The sequence below is a fragment of the Eutrigla gurnardus genome (assembly GCF_963514095.1).
Source record: "Eutrigla gurnardus genome assembly, chromosome: 1".
Taxonomy (NCBI): domain Eukaryota; kingdom Metazoa; phylum Chordata; class Actinopteri; order Perciformes; family Triglidae; genus Eutrigla; species Eutrigla gurnardus.
In genome coordinates, this window is record NC_139915.1 from 5,306,554 (window position 1) to 5,322,104 (window position 15,551).

Sequence of the window (15,551 nt, forward strand, 5' to 3'; positions counted from 1 at the left end):
ATATCGTCCCCCCCACCAGCACAGAGGGAGTGGAGGGATGAGGCAGCCACGCTGAGCTTATTAATGAAACCAATATGCACTTTAGAAAATCATTACCATATTGATGAACTGTAATAGTTCTGTCAGAAATGACGCCATGATAATTTACATACTACATGTGTCAGCGCTGCATGCTGTGATAGCAAATGGGGCTTCATCACTTCATCACCCAAATAACCGAACACTGGTCCTCAGTGGTTAGAAGTGTAATGATCCGGCTCCTTCTTAGACTGCCATTTGTGTCAGATGTGGATAATTGACTACGTGTTACGGAAATTAAAGACTAATCAAACAGCATAGTCGCACTAGCGGTGTGGCTAAAAACAGCACTGTCTAACTAACTAACAGAGCTAACCATTGCAGCGTATCCAGAACGCTGCAGCACGCCTCGTCTTCAATCTACCCAAATTCTCCCATGTGACCCCCCTCCTCCGTGACCTCCACTGGCTCCCTGTTGCAGCAGGCATCCAATTCAAGACGATGGCACTGGCCTTCAAGGCCATCAATGGAACGGCACCCATCCACCTTCAAACACTGGTCAAACCACACGCCCCGACGTGTTATTAGCAATGTTTTTCTGAAGGTATGTTTGCTGAACAGCTACCACTTTACTCAGACGAGGACCTAACACTTTCCATTTTTTCACTCTTACTTTATTGGCAATGATAAGTTGTGGTTTCTTTCTTTTGACAAATGTACTTATTGTACGTCGCTTTGGACAAAAGTGTCTGCTAAATGCCCTAAATGTAAATGTAATGTAAATGTAACTATCAGATGGATTTCCACATTTCTACAGATATTCCTGCTCCCCAGAGGCTGAATCCTATGACAACAGTGATCACCTGACTTTTCCTCCAGCGCTACCAAGAGGTTGACGTTTGTGCTTTTAAGTGAAATGTCTCAACGTGGCATGAAATCTGTTACAGACATTCATGTTTCTCACAGGGGGAACTGAAATAACTGTGTTGACCCCTCAGCAGCGTCCTCTCGCTCCCTTCGAATATAAAATACGTTCTGCAACACTTTGGTTCTTGACCAAATTCCTGCAAAACCAACATTATCATCAGCCTCGACTCTTTTATTGACATGCTAAGCTAAGATGGTGAACAGGGGGTAAACCCCAGCATGTTAGCAAGCTCACTGTTAGCATGTTGACAGTAGCATTTAGCTCACAGATCTGCTAGCGTTACTGTCCACTCATGTTTCATGCAAGCAACAACCACTGCAGTAGTTCTGCAGTTTACAGTTTATAAACCATATAAATATTGTTTAAATGTGTTTCTCAAGGAGAAACTGTGACAAGAAGCTACAATAGTGTCATTCTGAGCCAAAATACTGATTGTTATGTGGTATAAAACTATGCCCTCAGGCTAATGTCATGACAAATCAAAGAGATTACAACAAAGATTGCGAACATGTAGCTCTCCCAATTACATTTAGTCATGTATATGTCAGTCGTATTGCGAGTGCATGGGTGTGTGTGTCGCAGAGTGAAATGTTTACTTCACGAGTGAAGAAGGAAGAGGAGACTGGGCTCATCTTTGACCCGGGCATTGTCTCATGGTGGCGCTGCCTCTGTACACACGGGTTATTTTAAGACTTTCTCCCCAGAAAGATGACAGCTTCTTCTCTTAGCGCTCACCGTTCAGCTCAGAGCGACAAATACATACGAGCACGTATGCAACCAGGCGAGACGGCCGCACGCAAACAACCATCCCAACCTGAACTCATCCCTCATGGTTTTCTGCTTTCATCAGGCTTGTATCACTTATGCAGAACAAATCTTTCTAGGGAAGGCCTTTGTGTCATACCTCCCTGCCTCTGTGTACATGTGTGAGTACATAAGTAAAGCTATGCTTATTCATCTGATCCAAAGAACAGGATGTTTCCAGGCCTGTGGAGTCAAGAGGAAGAGGTTCATGTGAGTGTGTGCAGAGAGAGAGAGAGACAGAGAGAGGGGGGGAGGCGGAGGGGGGGAGAAAGCGAGGGCGGGGTGGGCTTTCCTCTCCAGCCTACAGGAGCACAAAGGACAATCTAACACTTCCTCTGGGGTTGTTGCCAAGACTGCCAACTTGGCACTCTTTCTACTTCTGTACTTCACCATTGCTGTCTGTTAATCTCTCTCTGTCTCTCTCTCCCTCCCCCAAATATAAACAGAAATCCTCACCAAAAAAAAGAAAAAAAAAGGTTCCACGGACAGTGCTGGTTCCCTTTCATTAAACACACTGTTATTGCTGGCTTTTGAATGGACACTCATGTAGACATGCGTGTTATCACTGTGGAATGCTCTTGACGTGTGTTATCATATGGGAGTCGATTCATTCATAGCGGAAGGAAGCTGTTTGGGTGTTTCAGACTTCTCGAAGGACCCTCGCGCTCTACAGGACTTGCTGCTTACCGTCATCAGCCCCCCCACAAGGTCATTCGTATGGGGGTCTTCATCCTTGGTGCCCAACTGTGGGGAGTAGAGCTCAGTTGTCCTCAGGATCTCCAGTACCCGATCCAAGGCCTCTGCCACCGGCATAGGGCTGCTTTCTTGCGCTGCATTGATGATGTTGATTACCTGGATGAAGAAATAAGAAACGGGTAGATTATTTTGAAAATCTATCAAATGTAATACAAGACATAAATTGAAGCAGAATAAAAAGAGGCAAAGCAATTTCTGATAACATCACATTAAACAAACTATTCAGCCAAAATCAGGTTTCTAACAGATTCAGCCACATTATCCAGGTCATCCCATAAGCACGGGGCCCTGATTATAAAAAGGCTGTGTCCCCTGTGGGCCTACACATTTATGAGGGACTAAAAGGTCACAAATATAGCAAGGGCCCTTAAATGAACCAGTAATATGTTAAAATCAATCCTGAAACGTACTTGGAGCCAGCGTAAAGAGGTCAAAATATGCGTAATGTGCTCAGACCTCTTTATCCTGCTCAGTCACTTTCTTGCCAACAGTTAGATGAGAAGATCAAAACCAGTGGTGTAAGGTAGTTACAACGGGCCCTGTGCACGCTATTATGACGAGCCCTTGTGCATGCTAGTTACTATTTATGTAAAACACACACACTGCCCCTTTTATATTCGGGAACACAGCTAGCCTGGCTCTATCTGAAAAGTATCTGAAAGTGAAAAAGAAAACACCTGCCAGAACCTCTAAAGCTCACTACTTTAGAGGTTTGTCTCATCTCACAAAAATGGAAATGCATAAATGACAATCTCAGGTTTGTTACTGTGAGGTTACCAGGCAACCACCAGAGATAGACATAGTCTGGCACATCACCCTCATGTAAAGCCACAAAATGTTTTTTTTTTTAACCATACTTTTGTTTCTAACAGATTAAATCAGATGAGGTTCTCCTCTGTTTTTGGAATTTAGGTTTAGGAAAACAGTGTGGTTGACGTCAACATGACCGATGCATCTCTACCTAGTGACATGATGTGACTTGTGCAAAATATCAATGAATACTTTTTGTTTGGCAAGGAACATCGACAGCAGCCTCTTGGATGAAAGTAAAGTGTTTTTCTGACACATATACCTCCACTTCAGTCGCTCTGACAGTTGAATAATGATGCTTGTGGTTTAACATTGGAGTTATTTGAAAGCCTAATCCCAGTAGAATGATGCTCAGAAACTGTACAGAGGGATTTTACACTTTTACTCCAAAAATCTGGACTTGGAGGTCACCGTGGCGAGGTCAGCAAGCATGTGCATGAATAAAAGTTCTAGCTCACTCACATGCACACAGTACCAGCAGTTCTATCAGTCCTTTATTCTGGCGAGGATGACTACAGGGATAGACTACACAGTCAAATGATACAGCAGTAGTACTGCAGGATGTCATATGACCTATCCCTGGGGACTTTCTCTGTTTCTGACTATCCATAATGCAGACTAACATGCTTCCCTGTCTTATGCATGAAATGTGGCATTTTATCAGCCAATCTCCTCTTGACATGGTATAAGGGGCCCCTTGCCGCGATGGTAGAAGTGGTACAAGAATGGCTCATGGCGGTAGTGGCAGTTTTATAACCCAAGAGTTCAGTCATGAGATACAAAACAACAGTACAAAGTGCTATTCATGTGTTGGAGGCTCGGAGGGATGACTGGAACCCACCTTGGTGATGGGAGCTTCTATAGTCATGGAGTGGATTCGGGCCATTGAGGAGTGCCTTCGTTGTGAGCTCCCTGGGAGGTTGGAAGAAAAAAAAAATCCCTGCGTTGTAATTCAAAGCTGCAGTTTTCCATCTAATGGATGTGTTTGTGTGTGTCCAATTGACACTTGATGCAAACAGACAACTGGGCAGGTTTCATAAGCCGATGCCCAGAGTTTCCATCACGTGTCTGCCTTCACCCTCACCATCGCTCCCCCGAGACGTTGTGGATCTTACATCCAGAGAGCCTTTCCTCCGGTCTTTGTGCTTACTGGATTGGATGTCTGGGGGGGGGGGGGGGAGAAAACATTTACATGCACACACAAACACAGTTCAGATTTAGTGGCACTCACATCACAACATCTGCAATCAAAAGACCTAGGGGACAGTTAGAGTTACTGTGAAATATAATGTATTGAAAGTAAGGGTGTGAATCTTTGGCTTCACAGCGATTCGATTAACGATACAGTAGTTGGCGATTCGATTCAAGGACGATTTTTTTTTGTAACGATTCGATTCGATTCTGTAAACCACGATTCGATTCAGTAACTTGTAACCAAAATTCTATATCCATGAAATAAACATGCAATAATGCAAGTGAGACTATCCGTATTCTTCTGAAAGGTGAAAAATAACATTTATTCTATAAAAAAGTAGTCCTGCATAATATTTTATGCTGAATACAAAAATTATTAATTAAACATTGCTCAGTTATTTTGAACATTATTCAGTAGACTACATGCTGGCAGGGGAGAGTGTGCCTTAAACGTATTAAAACATTAATCATAAGTAAGAATCACGATTAATCCGATTAAATGCATTTATATCGATTATTGGTGAAGTCAAAACAATTCATTCTATTTATTTATTTTAGCAGATCGATTTAGTAGAATCTATAGGACTGACTATCGATTCATCGATTAATCCAATGAATCGTTACACCTCTAATTGTAAGACACGAAAGCTTCATGAACAACGATTTTCAAGTCACTTATTTTCAGCGAGCTGGTGAAACAACGCCAACACAGGAGACATACGATCCCTGTTTTGTTGGCCTGTCAGGTTCATAGTTGTTGCATTTTGAAATCAGTTGCAGCCGTGGATCGGCTGTACGGTTGATATCACGATACAACAAGGAACAAAAAAAAAAGAGAAAAGCAATTTCTAAATTTGGGTCATGATAAAAGAGAACAAGAGGATAACTGACAAAAAAATCTATTGCACCGTGACAGAAAACCAAAGGTTCCTAAATAATAAACATCTCACAGATATTTGGTGTTTGCAAACAATCAGTTAAGATGAGTGTGTCATCTGTGTAAAACTGGAACTAATGTTGTGCTTCCTAATGACAAACACACTGCTGGCCCTCATATTCTCGACCCTTGTGACAGATCACACGGTCACAGAAAAGAGTTCATCGCTAATGCAGATAACTGCCCAGCAGAGAGAACCTGAACTGAAGTCTTTAGCAGAATAAATCACCTGGAATGTTTTTCTAATAGAAAGCAGAGGTTTTTTTTTTAAGGGGGGATCGTACCTGTTTGTGACTCTGCCTGCACACGTTCAGTGGATTTATCACTCTGCATGGACAGAATAGAAAAGCACATTAAAGCATGCCGGCCAGAAAGCTCCCTTTCATTCATTATTAATCAGCCAAACTGGAAAACCCGTCTCACCTTATTATTATCATTTAAAGGCCAGTTGATAGACACATAGTGTCTGATTTTTCTGTGAATGACAAAAGCTAATTAGTGCACCAAAAAAAACAAAAAAAAAAGGGATACAATCATATTCATCCAGTATAATTATTCAGTGACTGGAAAGGTAATTTACATTTAGCAACACTGAATGAGCCAGGCCTCAACATCCTGTCACTCACCCTCCCTGTCCAATTACAGGTGTGATCTTCACATTTTGCTGAATGCTGTCTCCATTCTTCTTTTTGGCATAATAGATCCCCTGCCACTCCTGGAACATAAGGCAGAACCGTGAGAGACACGCTGACACAACATTAAAAGAAAACATTCAGCGTTACAGATGTAGTCATTTAAGGTTTGGACTGGGTTTAGCACGGCGGTGTGTGTGATGTAGGTTAGGTGGCGAAGTGGGGGGGGGGTGGGTCAGAGTATTTCAGAGAGCAGCAAGTCGCTTTAATGGGTAGGGTGAGCGCTCCTGGAGTCCGGCGCGCTTCTTTCATGTCCCCCCACCTACAGACCGCTGTGGCAGATTTAAAAGGCTCTTCCCCGCTGTTAGCCCGTCTGAGACTGACCTTCGCTCCCTGTGTATTAAGATTAGAGCGCCGCCATCCACCGCTGATCTCATGCACATGAAACAGAGCGGCCGGACGGTCGGTGGGGCCGACTTACGGCACACATGGATGCATGCGCACGCATGCATGCACAGACACAAAGGCCGGAGCGGATATCTGCAGAGTGATCTGATTGCGAAGCCACAGTCTTCGTGTCGAAAACCATGTATGTGCGAGTATCAACAATCAGAAGAAGGCGATCATTTATCTCCCGATCAGTCGCTGTGTAAATCGTGCTGTAAAGTGTAGACGGTTTAATGAATGCATATTACCTTTCCTTTCCGTATGCAGGAATTTATTGTTTCAAGGAGATCAGGCTTATTCTTCTCACTTTTAGGCACTTCAATTATTTCCTTCCCTATTAGCTCCCCTTGTTGGTAGCCCATAATGGACTCATAGGCAGGGTTCACGTACTGCAAAGGAGAGGAGACAAAAGGTTTGATCTGGGCATGGCCGTTTGTAAAAATCATCACATTTAGGGTTCAAACACGGTTAAGATGACGGCGTTCTATGAACCTGAACAACCAAAAGGATTCAGAGAAGCCGACGTAGTCGTTGCTTATTTCAGAGAAGACATATATTTTATGTGACAACATTATGGCATGACAGGCTACAGTGCTTTGATGTTAACAAAAGTAGCCATTCAGAAGGCTCGACGCCGCAACTATCGCTACTGAGATCTGGGATCACAAGACATGAACGGCCTCTGAAACAGTAGAGAAGGAAGGGCGAAAGAAAGAGGACGGACAGAAAGAGAGATGAAGAACAGTCTGTTACAATAAAGCAACGAAAAGTATTGAAGTTTATTAGAGATTCACCTGAATTATTTGATCTTCAGAAGTGATCTCTATGGCCTCTTGACTTTGTTCTAGGGCTGTGAATATAGCATTTCCAGCCCTTGTGCAGGTAAAGAGACAACAGATAAAGAATTGCTGTTAACATATGCAACAAGCAGACTGGCCAGCTTCTATTTATACACATTTTTAGAGAAAGAAAATAAAAAGAAATAAAGAAAGCAATTGTGAAACTCACATTATTTCTGATATGCTGTCAGCGCAACATAAATATAAAAAGGTGATACTGTGTGCTGCAACGCTGACACGACTCACCTCAGTTTGAACTGCGCCCGCACCTCTCCATGCTCCAACTGTAGCAGCTCATTATAGCAGGCCATCATATTGGCATTCTCCACATATCTCTGAGGGTCAGAGGGCACCACGGATCAATCAGAGACAACTACGATGAAAACCATTTTCATGTCAATGTACCCATTACAAGATGTGTTATCGTGCGGCTGATGCCATGAGTAACAATGATTCAGATGCAGGAAACTCAATACACATCTCTCCTGAGCAAACACAGAGGATTTACAATCCGTATCCCGGCCTTACAGTGAGTGTTGACAGAAGGGATATAAAAAAATAAAAGCATATCGAAAAGAAAAATACAAATAAAAGGGCAGCAGAAGACACACAAACACACAGTCGCTCACCCTATTAAAGCCGGCATTGATCAGGGGCATCACAGAGGCTTCCTCTCTGTCTGGCCTTAAAAAGAGAACACATACACTGCTGTGACAAATGCTTGTTTAGAGATCACAGACATTCAGTCAGACATTTTAATTCTGACAATATAAGAAAGAGAGGGGAGGGGAGGGGAGGGGGGGTCAGAGAGTTGTACGTACCTTTTCACAACGGCGACTGTCACAGTGTTTTCTGAAGAGTTGACCGCTCTAATTGACCTGGATGTAAACAGAAGAAGCCTTTTAGCCAGTGAGCAGGCCGGTGGAAAAGCCCATGGCATCAAATCAATGTATTTTTCAGTATTTCATGCTCCGATTCTCCCAGGCAGGCAGAGCCCAGTGGTGGAGCTCTGTGAGCAGGCCGAGGCCTCTGAAAGAATGCAGTGTACAGGGCCACTCATCCGCCTGTGGTTTCCCCCAGCCAGCGGTCATAAAGGCCCTTTAGTTCGCCACCGGAGCCCGTGCGTGTACACTGAACATATGGATTGGCCAAAATGAATGGGGTTAACATACAGGCTGGGCAGGGCAAATGAATGTTTGTAAATGTGTTTTTGGTTTGGGCAGAGGCTAAAGATAGAGGGTGGTATGGGCAGGCACCGCTCATTTCTCATCGCTGGGACTCCATGAGGCAGCATGCGATGGAAGCTAATGAGCCCAAAGCCAGCAAACGTTCTGCAACACATGAGTGCTATAATTGGTACTATCAAGATCATCTGATCTGGATTATGTCATTGGCCCCGGGTGACAGTCGCTAACAGAATTTCATTTCAATTCAACTGTATCCCCTGTGATTCCCAACGAGGGGGCACAAAGAAAGACTGTGGAGTAGCTCAACTATTTCAAACATTTTTTTTCTTGTAATCCACATATTGAGTCGGCTGTAACGTGTGAACACAAGATGAGGTGATTGGCATTGTGAAACAAAAGGTCAGAAAACAAGGTTAAAATAGTTTGTTGAAAGTTGGATAAATGGTTGGAATAGCTAAAAGTAATGGATAATTGATAAAAAAAAAAAAATAATTTTGTAAAAGTAAAGGATAATGCTTCTACCTCTCCTGTGATAGTATGAATGCAAATTTGACCATTCCTACCTATACACACACACAATTTAACTGTATTGAAAAATATTTTAACAATATCCACTTGTATATAATAAAACGTCTTAAGTAGCAACTATGTATAAATGTACACATGAACATGGTTGGTAAAGGGTAACCTGGGGTTCATCTGACAGGCCTCAATTACAAGGACAAAACAGTCCCGAATTCATTGGAGCAGAGATGTGACGTACCGGCATAGTGCTTCCGCATCAAAGTGTCTGGAATGTCTGTGGTCAATGATGACGAGGTCGTGATGCTTCTCCAAGAAGCATTCAAGAGCTGACTCGGGTGTTCGTGCCATGCTGCACCTGAAGTTGGCCTTCTCACATGCCCAGCAGAAGCCATTACTCTGACTGTCCTCTTTGGCAAAAACTAAAAGTACCTGCAAAAACCAGATAGAGATGTCAAAGTGAGGATTTCACTTGCAATGTCATGCCAGTCCTACCAGCAACGGATAGCTTACTGTATATAAAGGAACAGTTAAAGAGGGTGAAAGTATTCAAAGTGATTCATGAAAGCACAGGGTTCACAGGAGGAGAGGCTAAGATTAAAAACAAACATCAAAAAAATATTTCTGGATGAAGTGAAACACGGCAGGACAGAGGGTCTCGGGTTGGCTTGACCACTTAAAGTTCCAGTCGACAAGTCCGGCGGATGGAGGGCACTCTGTCAGATTTTGAATGTTTCCAACTCTCACGCACCTCCCCCATGACCACCGAGCTCCTCCCCCTCGACCACCGAGCTCCTCCCCCTCGACTTCATGCCCTTTGAAACCTTTGAAACACGGGTCCGATGTTGACTCTGGTTTTATCACCGTCGCCATCTTTCTTTTTTTCCTTCTTTTCCACCGGTGTTTTCTTCTCCTTGGTTGTTTTGGACCTCCTCGTTTCGGTTTTTAACGAGGAATTGGAAGTTTGTTGCTACTTCCCTCCGCCTCCCCCCTGTGATAGTGGAACGACCCGAGGGGGGAGGGGCTCTGTGTGTGCACGAACACAGCCCTGCGTACTGATTGGACAGGATGATCCGGGCTGTGTCGATGTTTTGCAAAACAAACAACAGGCTGTACGTGCACGTAGAGGCAAGCTTTTTTTCTAAAACCGGATGGTTTATGTTGTTCTATCGGAGCGTAGTGTCGGCTTCAGTGAATATGATCAAAAGAATGTTGCCGACTGGGACTTTAATTGTATACGTGATTCAGAACAATCATTGAGGAAGTAAAATTTCAGAAAATCACCATTTCCTAGGGCACAAAGTGACATCATCTTATTGCATGTTTTGTCTGACCAACAGTCCAATTTCCTGAATATTAGCAAGAGTCTGGTGGTACGATACGCATCATGATGCATGGATTATGATTCAATATATTGTGTTTTTTTAATCTTGTCAAAGTATAAGTAAGACACCGTCATATGCATTTATCACAGTCCCTGAAACATCCAACATCATAAGCCATCAAAACCGAGCCACCGTCTGCCATGAATCTTTGCATATAAACTATTAACTAAAAATCAATAGTGCTTTTTATACTTGATACAGTATCAAAAAACAATACTGTGATACTGTGTATCGATATTTTCTTACACCTGTATTTTCAGAGATAGTCACTTTACACCGATACAAAACAGAGAAAAAAACACAAATCTCCACATTTGAGAAAATAGAACCAACTTTTTAGAAACAAGTTAAACAATAAGCTCATTCTAATATAAATGGTCAACTGTGAAGTGTTGTGTACCTCTAATTTGTACCTGATGTAGAAATGGTGAAGTCATGCTTGTACAGTCTCTTTATTTGGTTTGTCACAATTTTACGGAAGCCACAGTATTATGTAAAAATGAGAAAGAAATACTTTTTTATTATCATAAAACATTAGAGAGCTACAGGGCTAATTAATGTGCAGCTTATATTTGATTAGAAAAACGAACATAACCAAACGCAGAAGTTAGTTGAGGAAGAACCAAGAGAAGCGAGAGCTCCAGTAAAATGTGGTTTCGATGCGTCGGTGTGTCAACGGCTCAGACTTGTCAAGTCATCATTGGTGCATTCATGCTCATTTGCGCCCGTCGTCCTAATCGGCCTACAGTGTGGGCTTGACTGTGACCTCAGGCCTCCAGCGGACGGGCCCTGATTGATCAGGCTCAGCTCGTACTCGGGTGCGTCACAGATTTTTATTGTACGCCGCCGTGATCTATGACACAATTAGTCGAGGTGGCCTTGACTGGCTGCGGCCCCTCCCACTGATCTGCAAAGGCTGTGGCAGAAAGTGCTGCTGCTGCCGTCAAACCAGCCATTGAGAGCACGCTCTCTCGCTCTCTCTCTCTCTCCCTGCCAACATACTTTCATATAACCCCTTACTTGCGTAAATACTGGACCAGAGATCTAGGCCCGCCTCCAAGAGCAGTGCTGCACTAAGAGTAGATTCATGAGTCACTCTCTCAAACAGACGTCATCTCCAACTGTTGGCACGGAGCAGGATGGACGTAAAGAAGGGAAAGTTTGTTCTGCAGTTCTAGGTTTGCATCACACCTGTATAATCGAGTTAGGGCACAAAGCCTCGACTTTTTTTGGGGGGGAAAACTAGAGCTACTGTCCTCCACACAATGAGAGGATAGAGGCCCGGTTGTTTCGACGGTCGTCCTTTTTCTGATGATCCCTGTGGCTTCATTTAAGTACGCAGCTTCGGGCCTGAAGCACAGAGCGCTTACGCCTGTGAGGGGTGTTGCTAATGTGAACCATATTCCACATCTGAACATTTTCCCTACAAGCAGCAATAAGTGTCCAGGTCATAAATACATCACTACTGAGTCCTGCAGCTATGTTCGGTACGCACAGGGAATTAGATCAGAATTCCACATTGGGATGTTGGTAGAAAAGTCAACATTCCCGCAGAGGTGGAGGAGCAGGGTAATAAAGGCCGAGATAAGGTCTCTTCAGATGCCTGGACTCAGACTACATACATAGGCCTCGTTCAAAAAAGAAAATCTCAAAGTACATTCAAGCACAAATGGTTTTTTTTTAAAGTGAGGTTACACTGTTTATGCTGCAAAGAAACAGATGGAAAAGGCAGAGAAAGTAGCAGAGACAAAGACAGGGGGGGGGGGAGAAAAAAAATCTAGTTTGAAGGGGGTTGCGAGCATTTTGGCAGGCTCTAGAAAACATCATTGTTGAAAAGAGAGAGGGCCCGGCCAGATCCTGAGAGCCGCGAGAAAAGAGGAGGAGTAGAGAGGAGGAGGGCATGACAGGATCAGCTGTGAGTGACAAAAACAGGAAGGGGATATCTCTCTACCTCGCTTTCCTACCACGCTCACACTGGAGCGCATCGGACAATTAAGTGGCATTAAATTACAGGACGTCTAATCTACGGTTTTGACTCTCACTGATGCATCATCATTGTTATACACATTTTAGCATTCTATTTAAATAAATATTTGTATTTGACTTGAAGTAGCTGTGCACTAAGACTTCAATGATTAATTGTTTTGTCGACGGAAATGAAAATAACATTTTTAAAAAGAAACAGCCATCGGAATATCTCAGAGCCAATAGTTCAAATCTCAAAGTGTTCAATTAACTACACTGTGTGACAAAGAAAAGCAGCAAATCCTCAAATTTCTTGCATTTTTGCACTCTCGAAGTACATTTAAAATTCCTCAAAAGCAGACTTTTTGAAGACTCCCGGTTTTCACACAGCAAGCAGCAGCAGCATGCCAAAGGAACTAAGCGGAGTGTATAATGAACCATTGAACGTCAGAGAATGTCTTATTTGCAGTGAGAAACGGGTCCATGGATCCTCTGTGCAGTTCTTCCATAACGTGCATTGTTCATTATGGTATGTTCTTGGTCATAAATGTTTGGCCTTGTTGCCAGGCAACCCAAGGCTGCGTCGCACACAATACGTCCATTAACAGTTTTTTTTCTTCCTTTTCTTTGAATGTTTGCATGTGTTCTTTTTTTCCCCCCCTTTAATCTCTGAGGCGAGGTGTGGTATCTTTGAGAAATCCAAGATTAGTTTGAACGGCAAACACAAGTAGGTGACGTTTTCAAATCTAATCCTAGAAAAATGCTACCAAATATTGACAGTCACACCACGTTTAGCTCCACGGCTCAGCTAAAAGCCCCTAAATGATATGAACATAAACATCTCGCCAGAGTACTACTGTTGTTCCGTGGAAAGCCTTAATGCATTCAAGCACATAAGCATCAATCATGCAGGTGTTTGGCATTGTTTTACGATACCTGAAGTGGGTCTTTAAATAACTTCATTGGTCCAAATTGCACCTCTGTTAATGTGGTCTGAAAGATAACAAGAAGAATACAAGGATTAGAAAAGAAACATTACAGAAATGTGAGAATTTCTCAGTTATTTCTTATCTGTTTTGTTGACATTGGTCTTATTTCATCATTCGTTAGGGTCAGACCCCACTGTTTGTGCAATAGTAATACCTGTAGCAAAATCAACCTCTGACCTTAATAAAACAATATGTACAAAAAAAAAAAAAAAAAAAAAAAAACACAAAGCAGTGTGAAATCACAAAATAAGGAAATATCTCTTCATATGGAATATTCATACACACATATCTATTAATGTGCAGAAAAAAAAATGTATGTTATATATAGTGCTTACTTATGTGTTACTCATGATCAGGGTCAGTTTTTCTGTCAAATCTACTCCACTACAGCTTCAGTTACTAGTAACTTTACAGATTTTACATACAAAACGTGATCATTTTATAGAATATTGTTGTAGATTAAACTAGTTGAAATTACCTAAACATCAACCAACTGCAACAGCAAAATGCTTTAAAATGCTCTACAGTAATAATTCTTATTTCCAGGTGATTATACACAAAAGGAAATATACTTCTCATTATCACATTCCATTTCTACTGATCGACCCCCCTAAATGCTACGCACTGTTCCTTTAATTGGCTAAATTAGTGTATTTCCCCCAAGAGCACGATGACTCATCAATATTTCTTTTTTTTTCGTTTTCCAGCAAATGACAGATACCGGCATGTAGGTGACGACCAGCGCAATACAAATATGATTAAACAACTAAAGTAAAATGACTTCTTCCACCACCGACTGAATCAGCAAAAACAAAAAAATGTCATCTCCTGAAGTCTATGAAAAACTAAATATATATACTTAAATAAAAAGACAGGCTTTCAACTTACACTTTCCCTTACATGAGCTCACTCTTTACTGTCTGCAAATAATTTAGCTTCCTTCCTGCTAAATGGAACCCAGCTCAGGGGTTAGTAACCATAGCAACCAAGCCCCTTGCGGACCGCCATCCCTCTAGAATTCCTCTTCTCCGTAAACAATCTACACATGTGAGGAGGAATACAGAGAGGAATTTTAAAGCGTGCCGGGCTGCAGTAAATCACTTCTTGCTAAATTGTAAGCCTTGAAAGCTCCATTGAAACAACAAGGGGGGGGGGGCTGATTAGCCCTCAGTTGTAGCCAAATTGACGTCATCATGACACTGGGCCGTTTGTTGTAGCTGTCCGCAAACAAGGAGTATGGCATCAGGATGGCTGCAAGCTGATGCTCTGTGATCATGAGACAGTATGCATGTGTTAGAGAGCGAGAGAGTGTGTGTGTGTGTGTGTGTGTGTGTGTGTGTGTGTGTGTGTGTCTCTATAACAGGGACAAACATATGGAAATGCCACACGCTTTTCCAAGACCCAGTCTTCCTGTTGTCAGATGTGATTTCAATGACTCTGACCACGTGTGTCAGAACAAATAAGTCAGTCCTCAGCTTTATTAATTTTGCTTAGAGATTCAAACCGCCCATTCATTTCCCCCACGGAGGTGAAACAAAAACCCTTCTATGGAGTACTGCTGGGCTAAATGTCACAGATAGTGGCTGCAACAACAACAGAGGAAAGTATACCACACATAAGATGTTTCCACTGCGACGCCGTTTGTTGGTGAACGAGTTGAGGTCGGGGGTGGGGGGGGGGGGGGGGTTGACGTACAGAGTTAAGCCACACAGCCTCCAGCTAGCGGAGGCCTAGCTATAGCAGCACGTAGCCCCCATTCAAGGAGACCTCGCCTTCTAACTGACACCGACACGACCAATGCAACTGCAGCCAAGGTTGTGTAACTAGAATAGCCTCTCACACACACACACACACACACACACACACACAGCTGAAACCGGCCTGCAGGCCTCTTCGGGCAACATACACTCCTCTTGTACAGTACACACACACTCACACACACACACACTCACACACACTGCAATGAATCACTCAGCCAAGCATTTGCATCCCGCAAACATCATGCTGGCACCCGACCAGAGGCAAACAAAGCAGGGGAAGTGAGTGAGCATGTAGGCCAGGCAGGCGAGGAGTAATGGTGTGTATGCCTACGTAATGCTGGTCCCGCCCTCCTGCTATATGCTGCTGTGTTGTACCAG

The 15,551-nt window shown here is 43.0% G+C and overlaps 1 protein-coding gene across 1 annotated transcript in view; it reads right to left on the reverse strand.

Annotated features, from left to right (window-relative positions):
- Positions 1–15,551, reverse strand: part of pde8a (phosphodiesterase 8A) — a 44,023-nt gene that overhangs the window by 8,622 nt on the left and 19,850 nt on the right. The window contains exons 2-14 of the mRNA XM_084016773.1: positions 13,361–13,417; positions 9,316–9,506; positions 8,187–8,243; positions 7,995–8,049; positions 7,612–7,700; positions 7,321–7,399; positions 6,775–6,915; positions 6,074–6,162; positions 5,871–5,922; positions 5,732–5,774; positions 4,401–4,478; positions 4,158–4,228; positions 2,438–2,602 (exon numbers count right to left, since the gene is read on the reverse strand). Of these exons, the coding sequence (XP_083872899.1) occupies positions 2,438–2,602; positions 4,158–4,228; positions 4,401–4,478; positions 5,732–5,774; positions 5,871–5,922; positions 6,074–6,162; positions 6,775–6,915; positions 7,321–7,399; positions 7,612–7,700; positions 7,995–8,049; positions 8,187–8,243; positions 9,316–9,506; positions 13,361–13,417 (1,167 nt within the window). The remainder of the gene's footprint in view (positions 1–2,437; positions 2,603–4,157; positions 4,229–4,400; positions 4,479–5,731; positions 5,775–5,870; positions 5,923–6,073; positions 6,163–6,774; positions 6,916–7,320; positions 7,400–7,611; positions 7,701–7,994; positions 8,050–8,186; positions 8,244–9,315; positions 9,507–13,360; positions 13,418–15,551) is intronic.